Source organism: Vulpes lagopus, chromosome 19 (assembly GCF_018345385.1).
Source record: "Vulpes lagopus strain Blue_001 chromosome 19, ASM1834538v1, whole genome shotgun sequence".
NCBI lineage: Eukaryota > Metazoa > Chordata > Mammalia > Carnivora > Canidae > Vulpes > Vulpes lagopus.
In genome coordinates, this window is record NC_054842.1 from 1,292,672 (window position 1) to 1,313,621 (window position 20,950).

The window sequence follows — 20,950 nt, forward strand, 5'->3', positions numbered from 1 at the left end:
TGCGGAGAAAAGGGAACCCTCTTACACTGTTGGTGGGAATGTGAACTGGTGCAGCCACTCTGGAAAACTGTGTGGAGGTTCCTCAAAGAGTTAAAAATAGACCTGCCCTACGACCCAGCAATTGCACTGTTGGGGATTTACCCCAAAGATTCAGATGCAATGAAACGTCGGGACACCTGCACCCCGATGTTTCTATCAGCAATGGCCACAATAGCCAAACTGTGGAAGGAGCCTCGGTGTCCATCGAAAGATGAATGGATAAAGAAGATGTGGTTTATGTATACAATGGAATATTACTCAGCAATTAGAAACGACAAATACCCACCATTTGCTTCAACGTGGATGGAACTGGAGGGTATTATGCTGAGTGAAATAAGTCAATCGGAGAAGGACAAACAGTGTATGTTCTCATTCATTTGGGGAATATGAATAATAGTGAAAGGGAATATAAAGGAAGGGAAAAGAAATGTTGGGAAATATCAGGAAGGGAGACAGAACATAAAGACTCCTAACTCTGGGAAACGAACTAGGGGTGGTGGAAGGGGAGGAGGGCGGGTGTTGGAGGGGAATGGGTGACGGGCACTGAGGTGGACACTTGACGGGATGAGCACTGGGTGTTTTTCTGTATGTTGGTAAATTAAACACCAATAAAAAAAAAAAAAAAAAAAAAAAAAAAAAAAAAAAAAAGAAAAAAAAAAAAAAAAAAAAGAAATGACAAATACCCACCTTTTGCTTCTACTTGGATGGAACTGGAGGGTATTATGCTGAGTGAAGTAAGTCAATCGGAGAAGGACAAACATATGGTTTCATTCATACAGGGAATATAAGAAATGGTGAAAGGGATTATAAGGGAAAGAAGACAAAATGAGTGGGAAATATCAGACAGGGTGACGGAACATGAGACTCCTAACTCTGGGAAATGAACAAAGGGTAGTGGAAAGGGAGGTGGGCAGGGGGATGGGGTGACTGGGTGATGGGCACTGAGGAGGGCACTTGGCAGGATGAGCACTGGGTGTTATGCTATACGTTGGTAAATTGAACTCCAATAAAAAAAAAAAAAAAAAGAGAGGCAGAGCCAAATCCAAACAAATTGAAGCCAGGTGCTCCAGAGCCCCTACTCTAACCGCTGGGCTAGGCACACAAAGAGAAACCTGATTCTGAAAAATCTGTTCTTCCTTCTGTTTTGCCAGAGTGAAGCTGAAGCTGGGAAGTAATCAAATACTGAACCAACCAACACTTTTGTATGCCAGTGTCCAGGTGCAGACATCACCCAGAGGGCGCATGTTTCCTGGCAATGTCTATTCTCTGAGAGTGCAGTCTGCACCCCCACTTTCCTGCCCACTTCTAAGGGGGAGGTGCCCCTCATACCAGCACAGGACAGTCCCTGGTAGGGGCCACCCAGCATGCCGGAATCATGGGCCTAAGAAGTGTGTCCTTTGAAGGAAACCCGGATGATTCTGTCTCTGAAAATCCCTGCTAATTTTTTTTAATGCAATGTCTACTTCATGTATATTTTGAGGGTAGAAAATTGCAGAGGTTCCGTTCACTGTTCTCATTTCTGTTCCTCCTCCTCCCCTGGCAAATGCATAATCGCTGTTTGGAAACTTTTATAAAGGAAGCGGTTGACTCTGCCGCTAGAAGTGCAGCCCATAGAAGTGCAGGTGACTAGAGCTTCTGGTCAAAATGATTCAGCAAGAAACCATCCCGGCCCGCACCTCCCCCATCAACCCACCCCACCCCCCGCCCCCAAGCAGCACCCAGCCCCAGCGCGCCGGCCCCTCCCGGCTCTCCAGCACAGCCCTGGCCGCAGGCCCCAGCTCCCTCCACTCGCAGCCATGCGGCAGGACGGGCAGCTGCTGCTAGCCTTGTGCGGCCTGCTTTGGAGCACCACCACCGGGGGCCCTCCTGCAGGTAAGAGCAGGCTCTCCCTGGGGCGCTCCACGCGGGGCTCCCAAGGCAAGTCCCCAGGTTGCCAGTGGTGGGGCGTGGCCTGAGCCTCCTGCCTGGGTCCCCAAGGCACACTGCTGGCTGGCCTGCCCCAGGTGACCTCGCTGTGGCAGGGGCAGTTGCCTGTGCGGGGCCCAGGGAAGGGGCTCTGGGACCTGCCTGGTGGCAGGGGCGACAGAAGCCTACTGTCTCCCCACCCCAGCCCTGTTCCCAAGGCTTACACAGGGCCCGGGAACCTTTGGTCCCAGGAAGGCTCCCCTGTGGCCCCCCATGCTGAGGGCTCTGGGATGCCCGCGGTTTGTCAGTCTCTATCTGATGTCTGCCCTTCCTGGCCACAGACGGCTGTCCTGTGACTTAGGCTAAGTCCCCAGAGCCTAAGGATCAGATGCTTCCTGCCCACCCACCCAAAGCTGGGGGACAAGGGGAGGGAGGGTGCTGTGGCTGTGCTCCAGGAAACTGAGGCACAAGGACACTGGGTGTCCTGCCCAAGTTAGACAACCCAGGAACACCTGTCCTCACTAGAGCACAGAGGGGCAAGTGATGCCCTCCCATCACTGGGATCACAGGTGGTGGTTGCTGGTGGAGATGTAGAGAACCCCACCCCACCTCCTTGAACCTCTCAGCTGCTGGAGGGGTCACATGCTCTCATGGAGACACTTGCCTCTGGCCCCTGGATTGTCCCGAGTGGGTGCTGCACTTGGCCATCACAGGGAAAGGACGCCCTGCCTCCTCTCTCTCCCCAACCCTCATTCTTTACTCTCATAGTGAAGATAACCTTCCCTGCCTCATGGAGGCCTCTCTTCAGGATACCACTGTCTTCCTGTGCCCACCCCCATACCCATCCCAGGGGGGCAAGTCAGGGGAAGCAGCTGGATGTTCAGAACAGAAAAGCACACTCCTCAAAACCTTAGTGAAGGCTCTCCTGGACACACGTGGAGCCTGCCATCATAACGGCACGGAATTTAATTATTAACACTCACTGTCAACTACTTTGCCAAGTTCCTTCTGTTTGTCTCCGTTTCCTCACCAGAGTGGGAACTGCATGGGGAATACAGAGACAGGTGACACTGGACAACGGTTAGTGTCCTCTCAAGGGCAGGGCTGCCTCCCTCTGCGGCCACCTACTGCTGGACCAAACCCTCTCCAGTCCATGCCCACATCAGAGCACCTGCCCCATCGGAAGGTGGCGGAGACAGGCTCTCCCGAGGCAGCAGCCCTCCCCTGCTGCTCTCAGACCTGCTCTCTGCCACTGAGAACCAGCTACAGAGTCCAGGGCCCACATTCACATGCAGAGACCGTTGGGGTACCACAGACTCCTCAAATCTACTAGCTGTGGAACCTGCAGCCTCCCTTAGCTGCAGGGTCCTCATCCATGAGATGATGGACGGTCCTCAGCACCCTTGGGCCTTGAAGAGGTCTGCCGGCAGTGGCCTATAGAAAGCATTCTCGCTGGCCTGGGGTGCTTGGGAGCCACTTGCCCACATCCCTGCTCCAAGTATCTGCCACACTGGTAGCCTTCCCCCACACCCTACCTCTGCCACTCCGAGGCAATCCCTTCTGGTGCTTCATTCATTTGACAGATGCGGACCCCAGCAAGGGCCTGAGAAAGAGGGGCTTGGAGGCCCCTCTGGTGGTTGAAAAGAGATGGGAGCTCAGCCCAGAGCCAACTCTGTCCCCATGGCTCCCACAGCCTTTCCCTTCCCTCCTCTGAGAAGAGACCCCAGGGCCTTCCCGTGGTAGGGGAGCAACGGAGGCCCTGATAGTGGTGCCCTCTGGGCATATGAACCTCCCCATGCCCAGATGCTAAACTGCACTCATCTAAATGCAGAGCCCCGTGGCATCTTCCCTCCCTAAGCCTGTCAGGATTTCGGAAGTTGCCACATCAGTGTCCTCAGCCCTTTTATGTTCGTTGAAACCTTCAAGTCCTTCTTTCTCAACCTGTTACCTTCCCTGGGAAGCTCCACTGGGCTGTCCTGCCACACCCTGCCCCCTTCCCCTGCCCCCAGCCAATCTTGCAGTGGCCCATCTTCTCATTACAGGCCTTTACAATTAGTTGAACCTGGTTTAAACTCACCCTGCACTCTTCTGGGGTCCCAGTGTCTCCCCTGTAAAATGGGGATGCACACTTCCCCAAGAGTAGTGACAAGAAAGGAACAGCTCTAACTGTCCTGCTCCCCAGACTTCCACTGTGCAGCACATGCCCAGACCACTCCCTCCATCACTGAGGACAGCCCACGCCCCCCTAGTGGGGTTGGGACTGACCCCTGGCAGGGTCCCTGGGCCAACCAGCCCATGGTGTCTACTCAGCACCCACTTGGTGGCTTCCATTCTTCCCTGAAGGAGCTTCTTTGGGATGTTTATTCTCCAAGAGGCTTTCCCTGCTGATTTCTCTTGAAGAATCCTAAAAGTAGATTTCACTTCCAACTTTTTAAAAAAAAATTAACAGTGGAGCTTTTATTGTTTGTTTAGACAACTGCACTGATGAAGCTTTACTGACATGAAGCCCCATTTTAGGAAAACATGTAGTCAGATAAAAATAAACCAACTTAAGTATTTTCCCTAAACTTTTGGTAACATTATTAAAATCCTTAGGAAGTGACATGGGTTCCAACGAGATACACATCTGAGATTCAGCCTCACCTACTTTCACTTCATTTTTTTTTTAATTTTATTTATTTATTCATGAGACACACAGAGAGAGGTAGAGACACAGACAGAGGGAGAAGCGGGCTCCCTGCAGGGAGCCCGATGTGGGACTCAATCTCAGGACCCTGGGGTCATGCCCTAAGTCCAAGGCAGACGCTCAACCACTGAGTCACCCAGGTGCCCCCCTTTTTTGAAAGAGAGACTGTGAGAGGGGCTGAGGGAGAGCAAGAGAACCCTAAGCAGAATCCCCCTTCAGCAGGGAGCCCAAGTTGGGGCTCCTTCTCATGACCTGAAACCAAGAGTCAAACGCTTAACCAACTGAGCCACCCAGGCTCCCCTTTCATTTCATTTTTAATCTTGTTCAATTCAAGCTAAATTACATTTAATACATTTTATTTTAAAAGTCATTAACAGTGGTTACTAAGAGTGATTTCTAATTTGGGATACTAAGAGTGATAACTAATTTTGTTATATTTTTCTGTATTTCTCAGATCTCCTACCAAAACAGGTAAGCTTATAATCAGAAAAACCAATAAAGGTAATTTATACAAAGCAAAAAATAAAAGCTATCTTGATCCCCAGTAGGGAAAGGAGGGGATCCTCTACTCTGACAGCAGGAATACACTAGAGGTCCCATCCCTTCTGTGAAGGTGGCTTCTTTCTTCTCTGCCATCACTACAGTGAGGAGCAGAAACCAAGCTTGCAGTTGTTTGTCCAGATGGTTTTTTTTTTTCAACTACAAATCACACTCATCTTGGTGTGGCAAGCGGGCACAGGAGCTGGAGGAGCAGCCCTTGGGCCGGCCCCTCACTCCTCATGTTAAGGCATCTGTGCACCAAGGCCAGGAGACCCCCGCGCCCCCACTTACAACAGAGCCACGTGGGTAGTTGGGGAAATGCAGGTTCCAGGGCCCAACCCATCCCAAGAGCCCAGCTGCAAGCACTCAAGGAACACAAGCAGCTTTCCTTGTTTCCATCTCTGGAGACTCTAAGCAAAGACTCTCCTAGGAGGGCTGGACTCTCACACAGGAGAATCCCAGTGCTGGTCAGGGACAGAGCTGTGAGGGAAACCAGCAGATAGCCATGACTGCCCATGTTGAAAAGGGTACCAACAATATGCTGTTTTCACTGGGGACAGAGGACCAGGTCGTGGGGCTGTTGAAGCTGAGGGAGGCTTGCCGAAGAATCATGAGCTTAGTCTTGATGTTTTGGCTTTGAGCCCAAGGAACCAGCTGGGGGAGACCCATTTGCCACGTAGGGCCCTGCTGGGTCAGGCTGGCCCTCCCCAGACCGCAGGACACCCTCCAGGGTCACAGAACGCACACAGACCCATGCCTTCTCTGCCCACTCTCGGTGCTCCGTCTGCTGTACCACACACAGGGGACACAAGACCACCCAGCTAGGTGCCCCCTGGCCATGTCCTGGTTCTCACCATAGCAGGGGCACGGCACACAAGGCGCCACCCTGCTGGGCAGTTCCCTAGCCTTGCCAGCCCACTGGCCCTATCTGACCCTATCCCCCATACCAGTGACGGGTATTTCCCTCAGCCCCCTCTGTCAGCCCCCATGAGTGGGGGATTCCTTGTCCCCAGTGGGACATCCCAGTGCAGGTTCTGTTAAAGTTCCCATGTCCTGTTGAATTCATGCTGCCAGCTTCCTCCCCTAAAGTGGAGATTTCTTCCCCAGGAACAGCTGGTATCTTGCCTCCTCCAAAGCCTGCATGCTTGTCACCTTTACTTTCCACCCCCCAGACAGACTGGGGTGTCTCTCAGGAGGGGACAGGGCAGGGTGGGCACAAGTCAGCACCAGTATTCTCCCCTTACATACGCTCAGCCCGGAAGCCAGGTTACCACTGCTGCTACCCACACACCCCGAGTCTCCACTTCCTGCTGCCTCAGCACCTCTGCCTTGTGCTAAACCCAGACTGAACACTGATGCCTGCATAAAAGTACTCCCTCACAGCAGAGGGAAGCAGAGAGAAGTCCCAGGGCAGTGCAGTCCCATGGGGCCCTCTGCAAGGACAAGGCGTCCCTACCTGCACTGGCCGCCACGACCACGAGTGGCTCCCGAGCACCTGGGATGGGCCGTGCCACTGAGGACCTTGCCCTTCACATTGTTTTAGTTAATGAAATAAAGCGGCTCAGCTCTGGATCAACTCTGGCACGCTAACGTTTCAGGAACATCTGGGAGAATGTCTTCATCAAGAGAAGCAGTTTACGAATCTAAAAACCCTCTTCCCCTTCTCTCTCCCCCCAGTTTAATTCCTCCCTCCAAAACTTTGACTTTTTGTTATTTTTTAAAAGATTTTATTTATTTATTTGAGACAGAGACAGAGCACAAGCAGGGAGAGGAGGAGAGGGCGAAGCAGGGCTCGAAAACAGGACTCTGGGATCATAAGCAAAAGGCATACGCCTAATGGGCTGAGCCATCCAGGTGCCCCTCTTTTTATGTTAATACATCAGTTGTCTACTGTAGAAAAACTGACAGAAACGTAAATTCACCATGAGTCTCCAACCAGAGAAGGCCATCATTCACTTGTTGCTATGTGGGAAAGTGGGGCTTTTCGCATTCCTGTTTTCTTACTTCATCTGCTGCTCTGGGGTTTCTCTGGCCTATTTCTTTATTGGAACATGAGCTCCAGCGAACATAGGCCTCTACACCCCCTGAGCCTGCAGGATGAGGGGTGCTCCCGAAGTGCCAGTGAGTGAGCTGGACAGAGGAATGAAGTCAGGTTCTCCTTCAGGGGGCCTTGGGGTGTGGCCAGACTCTGCTTCTCTGGGGCCTGGGAGCAGAGAGTGTGGAGGGAAGAGGAAGGGTATGAGGAACCCTGGTTCTGCCTGGCTCTGTCAGACACCGGAGGACCCAAGTGCTGGGGAAGAGGGCCCTCATGTTGCTGACCCAGCTTTTATCCAAATATGGGCCTCCTCCGAATAGGGAGAGCATGGAAGGATGAAAGAGAGCCACTCATCCCTCCGTCCACCACGTGCCAGCTCTGCCATGAAGCTGTGCGGGGTGAAGTTGCCCAGGCCTGACCCCCATCCTCATACTTGCACCCAGAACAGCATGGAAGGAGTCAGCACGTGAAGGGCATTAGGTGCTTTACTGCTGCCATGTGCTGGGGCCTCCTGCAAGGGTGTCCCTGGGAGCTGGGGTCCCCTGGCAGGCCAACCTAGAGCCTGGAAGCTGGGTGGATTCTGACAAGAACCACTGAAGCAGAGGACGGCACCAGCATGCTCACAGTGAGAGGGCAGGATGGGCCTCTGGGCACTTCTGCATGGCCCACTCATTGAGGCCACACTGACGGGCTGGGTCTGGATGACAGCGGCCTCAAAGGCCAACCGGGGTGCCTTCCTCCAACCCTTGGAGCTGCATCCTATCCAGAGGCTCCACCACCTGAAGACACGTTCAGGTTTTCCTTAACACGTTAGAAATGACCCTGGGTTCCGAAAAAGACTATGTGGTAGGCACAGTAAGACGGGACTACGCAATTCATCACTGTACCACCCACTGTGCCTTGTCCTCAGCTCTTAGTAGGGAGCAACCATGGGGAGGCACAACAAAGACACTGTGGGGTGTGGGGCGTGGGGTGGCTGGTTGAGAGGTAGGGCGATGGCCAGGGGCCATACCGGGAGCAGGAGAACCAAGGTGTGAGGCGCAACCTGCTAAAAGCAATGTTCTTGTCTGGTTCTGTGCTTCTCTGTTTCAGAGTTTTGTTCCCAGATCCTTAGCTCTGATGTGAAGCCAGGATTTCCCAAAACAATAAATCCTCATGATCCCGGAGTCCTCCAAGCAGCCAGACACAGCGTTGAAAGGTTCAACAACTGTACAAATGACATCTTCTTGTTCAAGGAGTCCCACATCAGCAGGGCCCTGGTCCAGGTGAGGGCCAGGGACACCCCTAGAGGCCAGGCTGCAGTGGCTCCCGTCTTACCAGGGACCAACCCACTTAGTGCCCGGCCATCCACCTAGGACTCAGGCCCAGGCTGGGATGGTGACAGCAGCGGCCACAAACAGTCCATGAGTGGCCAGAGCCAGAGGCACCCAGGGCACATCTAGAAGGTCCTGAGCCATCTCTTAGGAAAGCATGCCTCTCCCAGGCCATCTGCACACCTGGAACTGAACCCAGGAGGGCAGGGCAGGAGAGGGCCTCTGTAGCTGGGTGAGCTGTGGGCGGGGGTGGGAGTGGGGTGGGGAAGCAGCATGCTGGCCCACAGGAAGCCCTAACACCGCCTGTCAGAGTCCCCACCCTGCACCGCAGCCACAGAGGACCTCTTGCCGTTCTCCGTCTGGGCCCCATCATCAGAGCTTTGCCCAGACCTCTCCCCCTTCCCCACATAACCCCCCCAGGAAAGATGGGTGAGGTGTCCCATTCTAATGCTAATAATTTTTACACATACTGATATTGGTTACCTCTGTGTAACAGGATTATTGGAAATTCTTATAATCCTTATTCTTTTCAAAAAATGCCAACTTTTTTAAGAGCAGCCTATTTTTATGATTAGGCAGCATGTTGTAGAAAGGCAGGCTGGTGTGTGTGAGCTTGAAAAGCCTATTTCCCATGGAAATCGCCAGTGTCCTGTCTCCAGGGACTCTGCCCCAGGGGCCGTGGGATGGTCCAGAGCCAGGTTTGCACCTCCTGCAGGAACACAAGCCCCTGATGTTGTGCCAGGGCTCAAGGGCCAATGAGCAGGGGGGGTAGGGTGTTACCCCTCAGTGATACTGGGGATTACTTTATTTCATCTGGTACTTGTACAGTCGAGCCTTTATTGAGAGACCACAAATGACAATGAACCAGGTTGCTGGTTCCACATGCAAGTGGAAAAGGTCTATTCTGAAACTGGGAGAAAAACAACCGACCACCGTTGGGGGGTAGGGTGGGGCAAGGGAGCAGGGCAGGGGGTACGGCAGGGCAGCACAAGCCACAGGTGGGTGTTGGGCCTGGAGGGAACATCACCTCACCCTGGTGAGGCACGGGGTCGGCTCTGCTCATGGAGAATTCTGGGTGGGAAGGAAATGTCCTGAGGACAGACACAGAGCCCCAGGCTCACCTGGGGACCAAGAACTGGAGCCATGAGCAGGAAGGACATGAGTGGGTAAGAAAGGAAGGGGGGACCGGGGACCCAGCAGCAGCTTCCCTCCTGGTTCTCTAAGTCCCAGACAGGCCTCCACACCCTTGGCCCATGGGGGGGGGGGGGGGGATATCCCAGCATCTCTGCCCCCTGCCTCCATGCCTCCTCCTGCTGGTGGAGGAGCAGCCATCCTAGCCACCCTGCTGTCCTGGACCAAGTAACACAAGTAGGGCCCTTTCTCCCCTTAGATCGTGAAGGGCCTGAGGTACATGCTGGACATGAAGATTGGCAGAACTTCTTGCAAGAAGACCCAGCATCCTAGTCTAGACAACTGTGACTTCCAGACCAACCAAACTTTAAAACGGGTAAAGCAAAGGGGTCTCACCTCCCTACACCCACTCCCCAGGGCTTTAGGAGACATCCCGTTATCACCTCCCTGCCTGCAAGGTTCCAGGTCTTACCGACAGCATCCGCGCAGTACCCACGGACCAGGGGCACACCCCACATGCTGGGATGGGGCAGGGGACGTTAGAACAAAAACAGCTTCCAGAGAGTTCAGAAGCTACAGACACACAGACACACTCAGGGAGAGAGCAATGCGACAAAGCTTAGTTTGCAAATGAAAGTGAAAAGCATATATTCCCAGATCTCTCTCTCTCAACTTCTCTATAGAGGTGAAATTTTCCAAAATACCAACTTGGGGTGGGAGGGCCATCATCAGGAAGAGGTACATGCACACAGGCCCCAGCAGCGGCTCAGGGGACTCAGCCCCTGCAGAGCAGGGCAGGAGGGCCGCAGCAACAGAAGGGTCTTAGCGTGCCCCTCTTTGTTTCAGACTTTCAGTTGCTACACTGAAGTGTGGGTCATCCCCTGGCTCCAGAGGTTCGAGGTGCCCCTGCTCCACTGTCACTGACTCCTGCCTCTCAGCCAGGGGCACCTGTGCTCTGGACCATGCTCCGTCATAGCCCCGCCCTGGCTGTCACAGGCCCTTGGACTTTCTGGAAGTGGTATCTCCCCAGGGAGCAGAATAGAAGTGCCCATGGATACATTGCAGAACAGCTGGGGTGGAAGACCGACACTGCCTGGGGTTATGTTATATATTTCACATTTTCTTCTAAATCTAATTTTACTAATGCTTTGATGGGAATTTATCAGATTCCGGACCCCTGAGGGAGGCGTTTTCCTGTGCCCTCCCACCTGACTACCCGGTGGTCCCACATACAGCAGTGAAAGCCCAGAGATCTACAGCACTGGGCAGGGGGATCAGGTCAGCTGTTATGCATCTGGACTTTTGAGGATGAATAAAATTATGAATAAATATGAAGAACTGACCAATCTCAAAGCAACAGCTATTGCTTTTGCCTGTTAAAGGGACAGTCGGGAAGGCAAGGTGAGTGTTGTGAGGGATCCCCCTCACTGAGTGGTCTAATGACTCCCATAAAGCCCCTTGGAGGCTTTTCCAGCCTTTCACTGCTAGCTAAAAGATACTAAAGACAGAAAAGCCAGAAATAGGCCAGCCTGTGTTCACATCATGAACTGGTAGGGCAGGGAGCACCCCACCCAGAAGGCACTCACCTCCAGCTAGGCTTTCTTCTCACCAGGAGCCATACACCCAAGTTCTCTCCACTGCCTTTGAGGCTCAGCACGTGCAGAGATGTCCCCAGGCAGATGGGGTAAAGCAGAGTGCTAGGACCACCCCCCCCCCCACAGCCCCTCAGGAAGGGGGGGCCCAGGTTTCAGGTGTACGTGCCATGCCTGGGAAGAGGACGAGGAGACTACTGTGGGCTGGCAGGCACCAGCATCCTTGTAAAAGACAGCGCTCGAGCTGGTATTGTTAACAGTGCAAGGCTGGGCCACGGACATGCCCAGGAGCCTACAGACAGAGATGGGCTTCACTCAGAGAAGACACTCGGCCTGCTACTGCTCCAGTAGGCCTGGGTTTGAATGCGGAGCCTCTCACTTTGGACTTCTTCCTCTCCAGGCCTCTTCAAACTATAGATTAGTACAAAATCCACTGTTGCCTTTTAAAAATGTATGGACCTGGGGCACCTGGGTGGCTCAGTCGGTTAAGCCCCTGACTCTTGATTTCGGCTCAGGTCATGATCTTAGGGTCGTGAGATGGAGCCCAGCTCCACACTCAGCAGGGACTCTGCTTCAGATTCTCTCTCTCCCTTTCTCCCTCCTCCCTTCCTCTTTCTGTCTCTCTAAAATAAATAAGTCTTTAAAAAATATGGTCTTGATAATTCATAGGAAACAAAATCAGTATTAATATGTATAACAATTTAGTATGCAGTTGTAAACTTGATCAGTATGTACAAGCCAAAATGAATTACCCTTTGGCTTCCTTCAGTGAAGAGAGAGCTTTAATTCCAAATATATTCATTCGTTTTTGTTGGCTCGAAAAATTTCCTCGTCATTTAATTCAGGGACATCGGTGACAACTACGCTAACTAGGCCACAAGAACTTTACTTGAAGATTCTAAAGGCCATCCTTTCATTACGATAAATGAGTTCACCCAGCACTGTTGATCCCATACACACATACACAAGGTGACAGGAGCACCAGGAGTTAGAGCTTCAGAGTCAGATGGGCCTGGGACACAGCTGAAGAGGCAAGACTATGCAGCCAATGAAGGTTGGAACCCATGCTAACTCCCAGTCAGTGCTCATTAACATTTCAATACAGCCCAGAGCACAGGAAGGCCAGGCCTCTCCTTAAAACTTACTTAGGCCTCCAGGCCTGTGAGGCCCATTTGGCCTCACCTGGCCTCAAGGTCAGAAATGAGAATGCACACACAGGTGTGGGGGAGGGTAGCCTCACCGCATTTCTGCTCTGAGCTGAGTTGCATATGAACTCCCCCTTTGCCCAGCCAGGAGCTAGGGCTGACCTTCCCTCTGGGGACAGAGAGGGAAACCTCAAATATGAATCTCAAAAATCTCAGTTTTCAACCATAAATTATGCCCACAATATTCAAAACATCATTTGGGGCCAGGTATCTAAAATCTCTTCCTATAAAGTAAACAGAAATCTTAGAACTAAGGCTAACCAGCTACTGCAGAAGCCAGTTGACCATGTGTCCCCCAATCTCAGGCTTCTGCAAATCTTCTCTACATGGGGGCCTCGGGCCCTGAACTCTACTTTAAAATACATCAGCTGCTTTATTATTCCCAATCTGCTTTATGTACTATACCTCACAGATGACAATGCTGGACTTTAAATAACTCTTATACCAACCAGTGACACCAGAAGGAAAAGGAGCTGAGCCAGTGAGCAAGGGTGGGGCTACTCTGATTTGTGGAAGCCAACAGTTGATGTGCCCTGTCCTCCACCGAGACACATCTACCAACCACACTACCACAGACGTTTTGCTACAGCTTCCTATAGAGCAGGTCCTGTGGGCACGCTGCTTGTTCTATCAATGTTAACTTTGCTCCCCATGAAAGACTGCTCTCCAGACTGAGCACACCAAAATCCAATCTGGGAAGAGACTGGCCAGATAGCCACCTTGTAGGATTCAAACAGATGAAACAAAATGCCCACATGGTGATGGTATAACTTACCTAGGTAGCAGATATCAACCAGTGACCTGAAGTCTAGCATTGCCAACCCAATTTTACCTATTTTAAACTTAGAGCTTCACCCGGACTCAGAGGGAATGACTCCGACCCAGAGGGAAGCTGTGACATCACCTAATGTTAGTCCCACTGAGAAAATGTAAAAGTTAAGTACCCAGGATTCTAAGACCTACCAGAATCAGGACTGAAGAGAAAAAATAATAAAGGTCTCAAAAACTGAGCAAAACCAGTCAAAATTCTAACAGTCTTGCCCAGAGTGTTCTAGAGCTTTCCCTGGCCATGTCCCATACCTCCTCACTAGCTATACACAGACCCTCAGGGATTCAGCTCTACTGGCCCTCCTCCAGGTATCCATCCAGCTTAGCCCCTCTTTAGGGTACAAGTGGGCCCCAACAGTGATGAGTGCCCCACCACTGCCACAGGGACCACTTGTGAAGCTTAAAACCACAATGATGCCAGGCCACTCCAGAAGACTGGGAACCCCAGAGGACTTTTTTTTTTCTTAAGATTTTATTTATTTATTCATGAGAGACACCGGTTGTGAGGCAGAGACATAAGCAGAGGGAGAAGCAGGCTCCCTGCAGAGAGCCCAATGCAGGACTCAATCCCAGGACCCAAGGATTGCGCCCTGAGCCGAATGCAGAGCTCAACTGCTAGCCAGCCAGGTGTTCCACTCCAGGGGACTTGGATGTGCAGCCAAGGTCCAACCCCTGGGCTGGGCAGTGATCACCACAGAGCCGGGTCCTGGGAACACCACCCTGCCTCATCTCCCAGCTTCCCCAGCAGATTCTGAAGTCAGAGTATGGGTCCTGACTCAGCAGTGTGCTGGCACTGTGTGCCCAGGGAGTCTGGGCAAGTCACCCTCACCCCCAGCCTCAGTTCCCCCCTGTAAAACAAGTTTATCTCCTCCCATCAGTAAGAGGTCAGTGTCTGTGAAAACACTTTCTAAACTACAGACCACTCTGCTAATGTATGTTGATGATAAACATCTTAAAACGGCAGTACCTGAGTCCCATTGGAGTTTTTGTAATAGATAATAAAGAAGCACACAATGAATGAATCACTTGATTTAATTTTAAAAGCATGTTAATAATTCACATTAGAACAAATCTGCATGATGTTTACAACAAAAGCATATCACATATTTAAACCTAATAAGGCTATACTTTGCACCTCACCATGGCAAATTACCAGATAAAACATAGGAAATGACACTGAGACAGAAAATCAACATCTAAGTTCCTTTGCTGAACACTGTGAAAAGCAACTTACCAGCTTCTTTGCATTGGTAAAAAAGCAAGCACTAAAAGCAAAGCACTTTGTTCTCAATCAAAAAGTCAACTTATATACGCTCCACACACTTTAAATCGTTTTTTATGACAAAATGATCAGGTTTTACCTTATTCCTGGACAGCTGATACATGGGTTGCACCATTATCTATTAAAAAGTATTTAATAATCTATACTCAACTTTTTTTCCTCTAAAGTAACATAAGTAACATTGAGTCATCCACCTAATACATTCTGGGTCACATCAACTGGACTGAAGCTGACCTGAGTCTGTCCTACTGCTACTGCAAAATAAAGGCATCCCTGAGCAGGCAAAACAACAAATGAGCCAACTTCCAGATCCCAACTCTTTCCCCTAAAATGAGGCCAGATCAGCACGGGGGAGGGGATGGCCATTGTTGGGAAAGGAAGCAGAGGGGATGCTGCCAGCCAGTGCAACCTGACACACACAATGCAGATGTTACCACAGCTATCAATCTTCTCCCAACTGTAGTATCATTACTTACATAAAATATTCCCTTATCAAGTAACTGAAAACCATTCCAGACACGGTGTCTTCTGGGCTCTCACAAACACCCAGGACAGAGAGGAACAGATACCAGCCCCATTCTGTAGGCTGGAACAGGAACGCAATATAGTATCAACTTGCCCAAGGGCGAGCACTGCCAGGAGGTGATGGCCAGAGGTGGCTGCCCTGTGAGGGACCCTGAGCAAGCCAGATGGACTGAACTGCTTGTCCCTAAGCAAGGTCCTGGTCAAAATGATCCTCTCATATCAGCCCTCAATGGAATCAAACTCCAGTCACAATTAATATAATTACATTACAGGCAACACCATCCAAAGAGGGTAATGAGCAAAGTCAATTTAATTATCATTATTATATGAGTCCCCTGACAAAATTAGGACCAGTGTGTAGACATACTTATCAGAAAATACAGCAACTTCAAGCTTGTGACACTCTAGCAAATGACATTAACATGTGCACCGTTGGTCTAGAGGTAAAGAGCAAAGGCGTGTCAACAGGACTCCCCTAGATTCTGCCCTGTAGTACCCAGCTGCTGGGTGGTAGATTGTTCAACAGAGAGAAGTCCGGCAGGTCCTCTCTGAGCTGATGGGATCAACATGCTTCTTTGTTTTTTTTTTTAAGATTTTATTTATTTATTTATTCATTCATTCATTCATTCATTCATTCATGAGAGACACAGAGAGAGAGACAGAGACACAGGCAGAGGGAGAAGCAGGTTCCATGCAGGGAGCCCAAAGCAGGACTCGATCCAGGACCCTGGGATCACACCCTGAGCAGAAGGCAGATGCTCAATCACCCAGGCGTCCCAATCAACATGCTTCTATGCACTTACTCAGGTCCTTGCCTTTAAATGGTTGATAGGGACTCAGGAGTCTTGAAAACCCTCTGGTTCAAAGTGGGGCTGAACTGGAGTAAGCTGGAGGGTATGAGCTACGGAAGGGAATGTCCATGTCCCACATAACTCTGGAGAATACAGCTCTATCACTTGCACAGCTCCACCCACTGGCCTAGACACATTTCTGCACTGAGCTCTCCTTGCCCTTACTGTACCACTCCCCCCAAAGACCAGTATTACCCCATTTTATAGTATAGATACTGAGGATGGCAGGACAGGCCAGTAGCAAAAACAAAATCCCTGGACATCTCATCTACTGCTCTATTTACCAAACCCTGAGGCCTATTATAAGTGCATGGAGTCTCCTAAGTCCTAGAGAATCACTGTACTTAGAAAGGTTTTTTTTGGGATCCCTGGGTGGCGCAGCGGTTTGGCGCCTGCCTTTGGCCCAGGGCGCGATCCTGGAGGCCCGGGATCGAATCCCACATCGGGCTCCCGGTGCATGGGGCCTGCTTCTCCCTCTGCCTGTGTCTCTGCCTCTCTCTCTCTCTCTGTGACTATCATAAATAAATAAAGATTTAAAAAAAAAAAAAAGAAAGGTTTTTTTTAAGGGAAAATGGCTTAACATGGACTTATTATCCTTGTGGCATATTATGTTTCCATCTAAATGCAATATCCAACCCAAGTGAGCGGTATCCTATAGGAGCCCAGATATCCACAGGGTCTCACCATCCACTTCCAAGGACCAGCAGGTGCAGGTAGAAAGGGCTATGTGCATGGTATCTCCTGGACCAGGAGTGGTGCCCAGTGTGAGGACTCCTGGCACAGCCATGGTCAAGGCTGCTAGACAGACTGGAGGCTGAGTCTGCAGAGGAAGGGGGCCCTGAAGGAGCCCAGGTATAGGTGCCCGTTGTACTCGTGCACTTCGCTGACGTAGGAGGCCACCTGCCCAGTGGGATCGTGCAAGCTTCTCCGGAAGGCCCCGCTGTTGCTGAGTTCTAGTACGAGGCTGTACCGTGGTACAAACTTCATCACAGTCTCCTGACTAAACAGCTGGGAGGGAAGCACAGTGTGAGGAGAGGTTAATTTCTGACCAAGAGAGCAGCGTGAGCAGATCAGGCCTTTACTCAGTTGAATTTTGTTTTTCACAGATGCCATATCCCCTCACCATCTTGTAAGGACCCAGCTCCTCCAGTGACAGGAAAGCCGCACAGAACAGAGCCAGGTTAAACCAGCTCCCTGCCCCTGGCAGAGGGCCTGTTGCTCTGCAGGCCTCTCCCACTTCTGCTCCCAGGCAGAGCAGGCCAAGGAGACTCCTGTCACCTGCATCCAGAGCAAGGCAAGCCCAGCTCAAACTTTCCAACAGTACTCTCCATGGTGCCTACCAGACCCAGTGCAGATGCCACTCTGGATGACCTGGCTGAACTGAGAGAAGGATTTAAGGTTCCTCACATCCAAGGAAAACATAACATTGAAGCCAGGGCCACAGTGACATGGACCCCAGAATGCCAGGTTAAAACCAGCACAGCCTAGCTAGCCAGAATAAATGCCAAGCCCTCAGGCTAGATATAGAATATTTCATATGTGCAAGGTACAAATGATGGAGATTGTGAGAGTGGTTCATGTTAAAGAGAAAAGACCTGGACAGGTTAAATGAATGTGTCCTTGCCCTCCACCGCTTCCCTGCCGCTGATCCCTGGCAGCTCTACCTGAAGCCAATGTAGAGATAGATGGAGGGAAACACCTCCATGCTGAGCGAGGCACCCTCTAGGAGACCTGTGGCTCAGCTGGGTCAAGGGACACACAGGGCTACTGAAGGGTTTTAAGGAGAGAAACCGGAGAGTGAGATATGTAATTTCTGACAGAGCAGGACACCCAGGAGGAAATGATGACAGTATGCTACTGCACAAGGCCAATGAGTGAAAATTAATAGGCAGATGTCTACCTTTTAATGTAAGAGGAAACAGCCAAACAACTGTAAATATCCAATGAATAATGTCTCCTAATCATTGGAAAGGTCTAAACAGTCATACAAGTTGATTATGTTCTAAAAGTTCTATGGCAATCAAAGTTGATTATAGCTTAAAATACCCCATAAGGCTTCCCATAGCCCATGAAATGCCACCTACTTCAGTGCTAGGTCTGCTCTCCCCATCTTATCCCCTAAGACATCACACCCTTTCTCCTAGGTTTAAGCTGCTTTCCCAGAAAGCTCTCAAATCTCCACCCCAATTTCCAACCCCTGGTACTGACTCATCTTCACTGGGACTTTCTAACAGCTCTTCAAACTTGTCAGATACCTTGGCTAGGGAGACAGGGCCCCTGACATCATCTACTGATGCTGAGAACCCAGCCCTCATGCCTGATCCCTTCTCTCCAGAACCTGCAAGCCCGGCACCAGAGGGTCTTGTCATGTGCTATGTATGTACCACCCCCCACTCAAGGCTCTGCCTCACCACCTTTCCTGGCTGCTGCAGCCTCCTCCACACCAGGCTCTTCATAGCCAGAGGAGCCATGCTATAGGCTGCCCTTCACATACTGGTCTCTTTAAAACTTTGTGCTACATAATGCCCTGAAGTGGCTTATAGGGCCCAGCAAGGTAGGTATGTGCAGAGGCTGGAACCACTTATGGCTCAGACCACAAGTCAGTCCAAGCAGGGTTAGGGAGGGTCCACACTGGGGGCAGGGAGAAGGCAGTAGGGCAGTGGCACAGAATAGGGCCACAGTGGGGTGGCCTGGCACAGGCTGGCAGAGCCCAGACAGCATAAGGAGGGTGTTTAACTGGTGCCAGTCAGCACAGCCATCAATGGCCTCATGTGGTTGAGAAGAAAGGCCCAGCATGGGATGCTAGAGTCCTAGCAGGGGCCGTGTGATGGGGGACAATGGCCACAGATGGGTGACGTTCAGGAAATCTGATCAAGCAGGTATGAAAGATAATAGGATCTAGATGTTTCACTATCAGAGAAGGGAAGTACTAATATGGAAGTGGAGAAAACTAGAATCCCGTAGTATGGAACTGGAAGCCAAAATAGCATCTATTATAGTTTTCAATTAAAATAAACAGATGATGAATAAATGAACATGTATAACATGTGTATGTACACCATATATATATATATTTGACCCTTGAACAACACCGGTCTGAACTGCAGCAGATCTACCTATATGTAGATTTTTTGGATAAATACAGTGCCATAAATGTATTTTCTCTTCCTTATAATTTTTTAATAATATTCTTTCTCTAGCTTACTTTATTGAAGAATACAGTATATAATACACATAACATACAAATTATGTATTAATCAAGTGTCTGTTATTGGTGAGGCTTCTGGTCTACAGTAGGCTGTTAGTAATTAGGTCTTCGAGGAGTCAAAGATTATATGCAGATTTCTGACTGCAGAGGGGCCAGATCCCCTAACCCTCATGTTGTTCAAAGGTCAAATGTATTTTTATATCTATGAATATATGTGCATATGTTCCCGGCTTTTCTGTTGAGGGGGGCTGGGGGCAGCAATACACCAAAAGTAGTGTGCACGTGTAGCACTAGATCCCTCTAGAAGGAACCAGGGCTCCTGCAGAAGTGGTCAACTACAGAGCTGAGGCATGATAAGCCTGAACAATGAATGGTGCCAGAGACTAAGGAACCACTCCAAAACTGGTAGGGACATGTGCAAAGCTCAAGGACCACCCTGAAGAGACTCCCACTGGCCACAGCCAGACAATTTGAGCCTCAAAATAAATAATGGCAATAACAGCTTATAACCCACTGAAAAAAGGATAGGCAATCATGAGATTATACTGATATTTACTTATTTAGAAAGTACCTCCCCACAAAATACTTTTTAATTACAAGTGCAAAAAGAATGACTTCACAATGGGGAAGCCCGGTGGCATTCAGCACTGAATCAGGTGGTCAACACTGCCACCACCAGTATGGGACAAGCTGACATCACATGCCTCCTGACAGGACATACTGAGAACACACATCACTTCTGTAGTCTTCCCACCACAGATGTAGAACCTAAATCTAATCATGAGACATGCCAGATGACCCAAATGGAGGAACATTGTACCACATAACTGACCTGTAATTTTGAAAAAGATCAAGACTGAGGAGCTGTCCAGACTGAAGCAGAATAAAGAGACATGACGACTGAAGGCCACACCTCATCCAGGTCAAATGCTCTGTTATAAAGGATATCACTAGAGCAAGTACTTGCCCAAACCCTAATGATGACAGGGCACCAGGTTAGCAACTTATTTGCAAATACTTCAAGGAAAGAAGTTCTTTGTATACTCTTGCTACTTTTCTAAGTCTGATACTGTCTCAAAACTAAAAACAAACACAAATCCTCAATAATTTCAATTACATTTAGGGTAAGATCCCACAACTGGCCTGGCCTTCTTCAAAATCCCTGTCCCAAAACAAACAACAAAAAACAAAAACAACAAATCTGAAAAAACTCAAAAAAGAAAATCACCTCACCATTCTGCCTCCTTCCAGGTCCCAGATGCTGGCTCTCAAGCCAACGAGGCAAAAAGAAAGGATGTATTATTTTTGAACAGATGGGGATTTTCCACAGTGACTCATGGAACTTGAAACAAAAAGGAAAGCCATGGGCCAGCCTGACAGAGCAGGTGCCTGCAGCCCCTCCACAGGGCCTAGACACAGGGCCCAGCTCTATACAGACTCAGTAATTGCTGCCTGGTACCTTCAAGGGCCTTAACTTACAATTATTTTAATATCTACTCAATATTCAATATCCAATACCAATTTCACACATCTATTCAGCCTGTGAAATGGAGCTTGTTGGAAATGAAGATTTCTGGATGATGGAAGTACCTATACTGAGAGGCTCCTCATCCACAGTGTAAAATGTGGAGTTACACTGGAAGTCACTGGGGGAAAGGCTATGTTAAAGGGTCTGAGTGGCTGGCCATTTGTGAGGGTGGGTGATTTTTTTTAATGAAAACGAGTTTGGTGTGCTAAGAAGTAAAAGGTCAAGATCCTATGGGGGTGGGGGTGTATGGCTGACATGAAGGTTTCAGAAGGCAGGAGGAGC

At 50.0% G+C, this 20,950-nt stretch overlaps 2 protein-coding genes across 5 annotated transcripts in view; one reads left to right on the plus strand and one right to left on the minus strand.

Annotated features, from left to right (window-relative positions):
- Nucleotides 1-20,950, minus strand: part of LOC121478716 (adipocyte plasma membrane associated protein) — a 165,162-nt gene that overhangs the window by 116,322 nt on the left and 27,890 nt on the right. The window contains exon 9 of one of the 3 annotated variants that reach the window (XM_041733931.1): nucleotides 14,289-16,940. The exons of 1 other annotated variant lie outside the window; for it this stretch is intronic. In XM_041733931.1, the coding sequence (XP_041589865.1) occupies nucleotides 16,731-16,940 (210 nt within the window). In that variant the 3' untranslated portion in view covers nucleotides 14,289-16,730. One more of the 3 variants, XM_041733933.1, reaches the window with a different exon arrangement.
- On the plus strand, nucleotides 1,011-11,783 carry CST7 (cystatin F). 2 transcript variants are annotated; one of them, XM_041733936.1, is made up of 4 exons: nucleotides 1,011-1,911; nucleotides 8,298-8,470; nucleotides 9,909-10,025; nucleotides 10,496-11,783. In XM_041733936.1, the coding sequence occupies exons 1-4, from the start codon at nucleotides 1,836-1,838 to the stop codon at nucleotides 10,571-10,573; spliced, it is 444 nt and encodes a 147-aa protein (XP_041589870.1). In that variant the 5' UTR covers nucleotides 1,011-1,835; the 3' UTR covers nucleotides 10,574-11,783. The 2 variants fall into 2 exon arrangements, with proteins under 2 accessions (XP_041589870.1, XP_041589869.1); XM_041733935.1 differs by having other exon boundaries at nucleotides 9,909-11,783.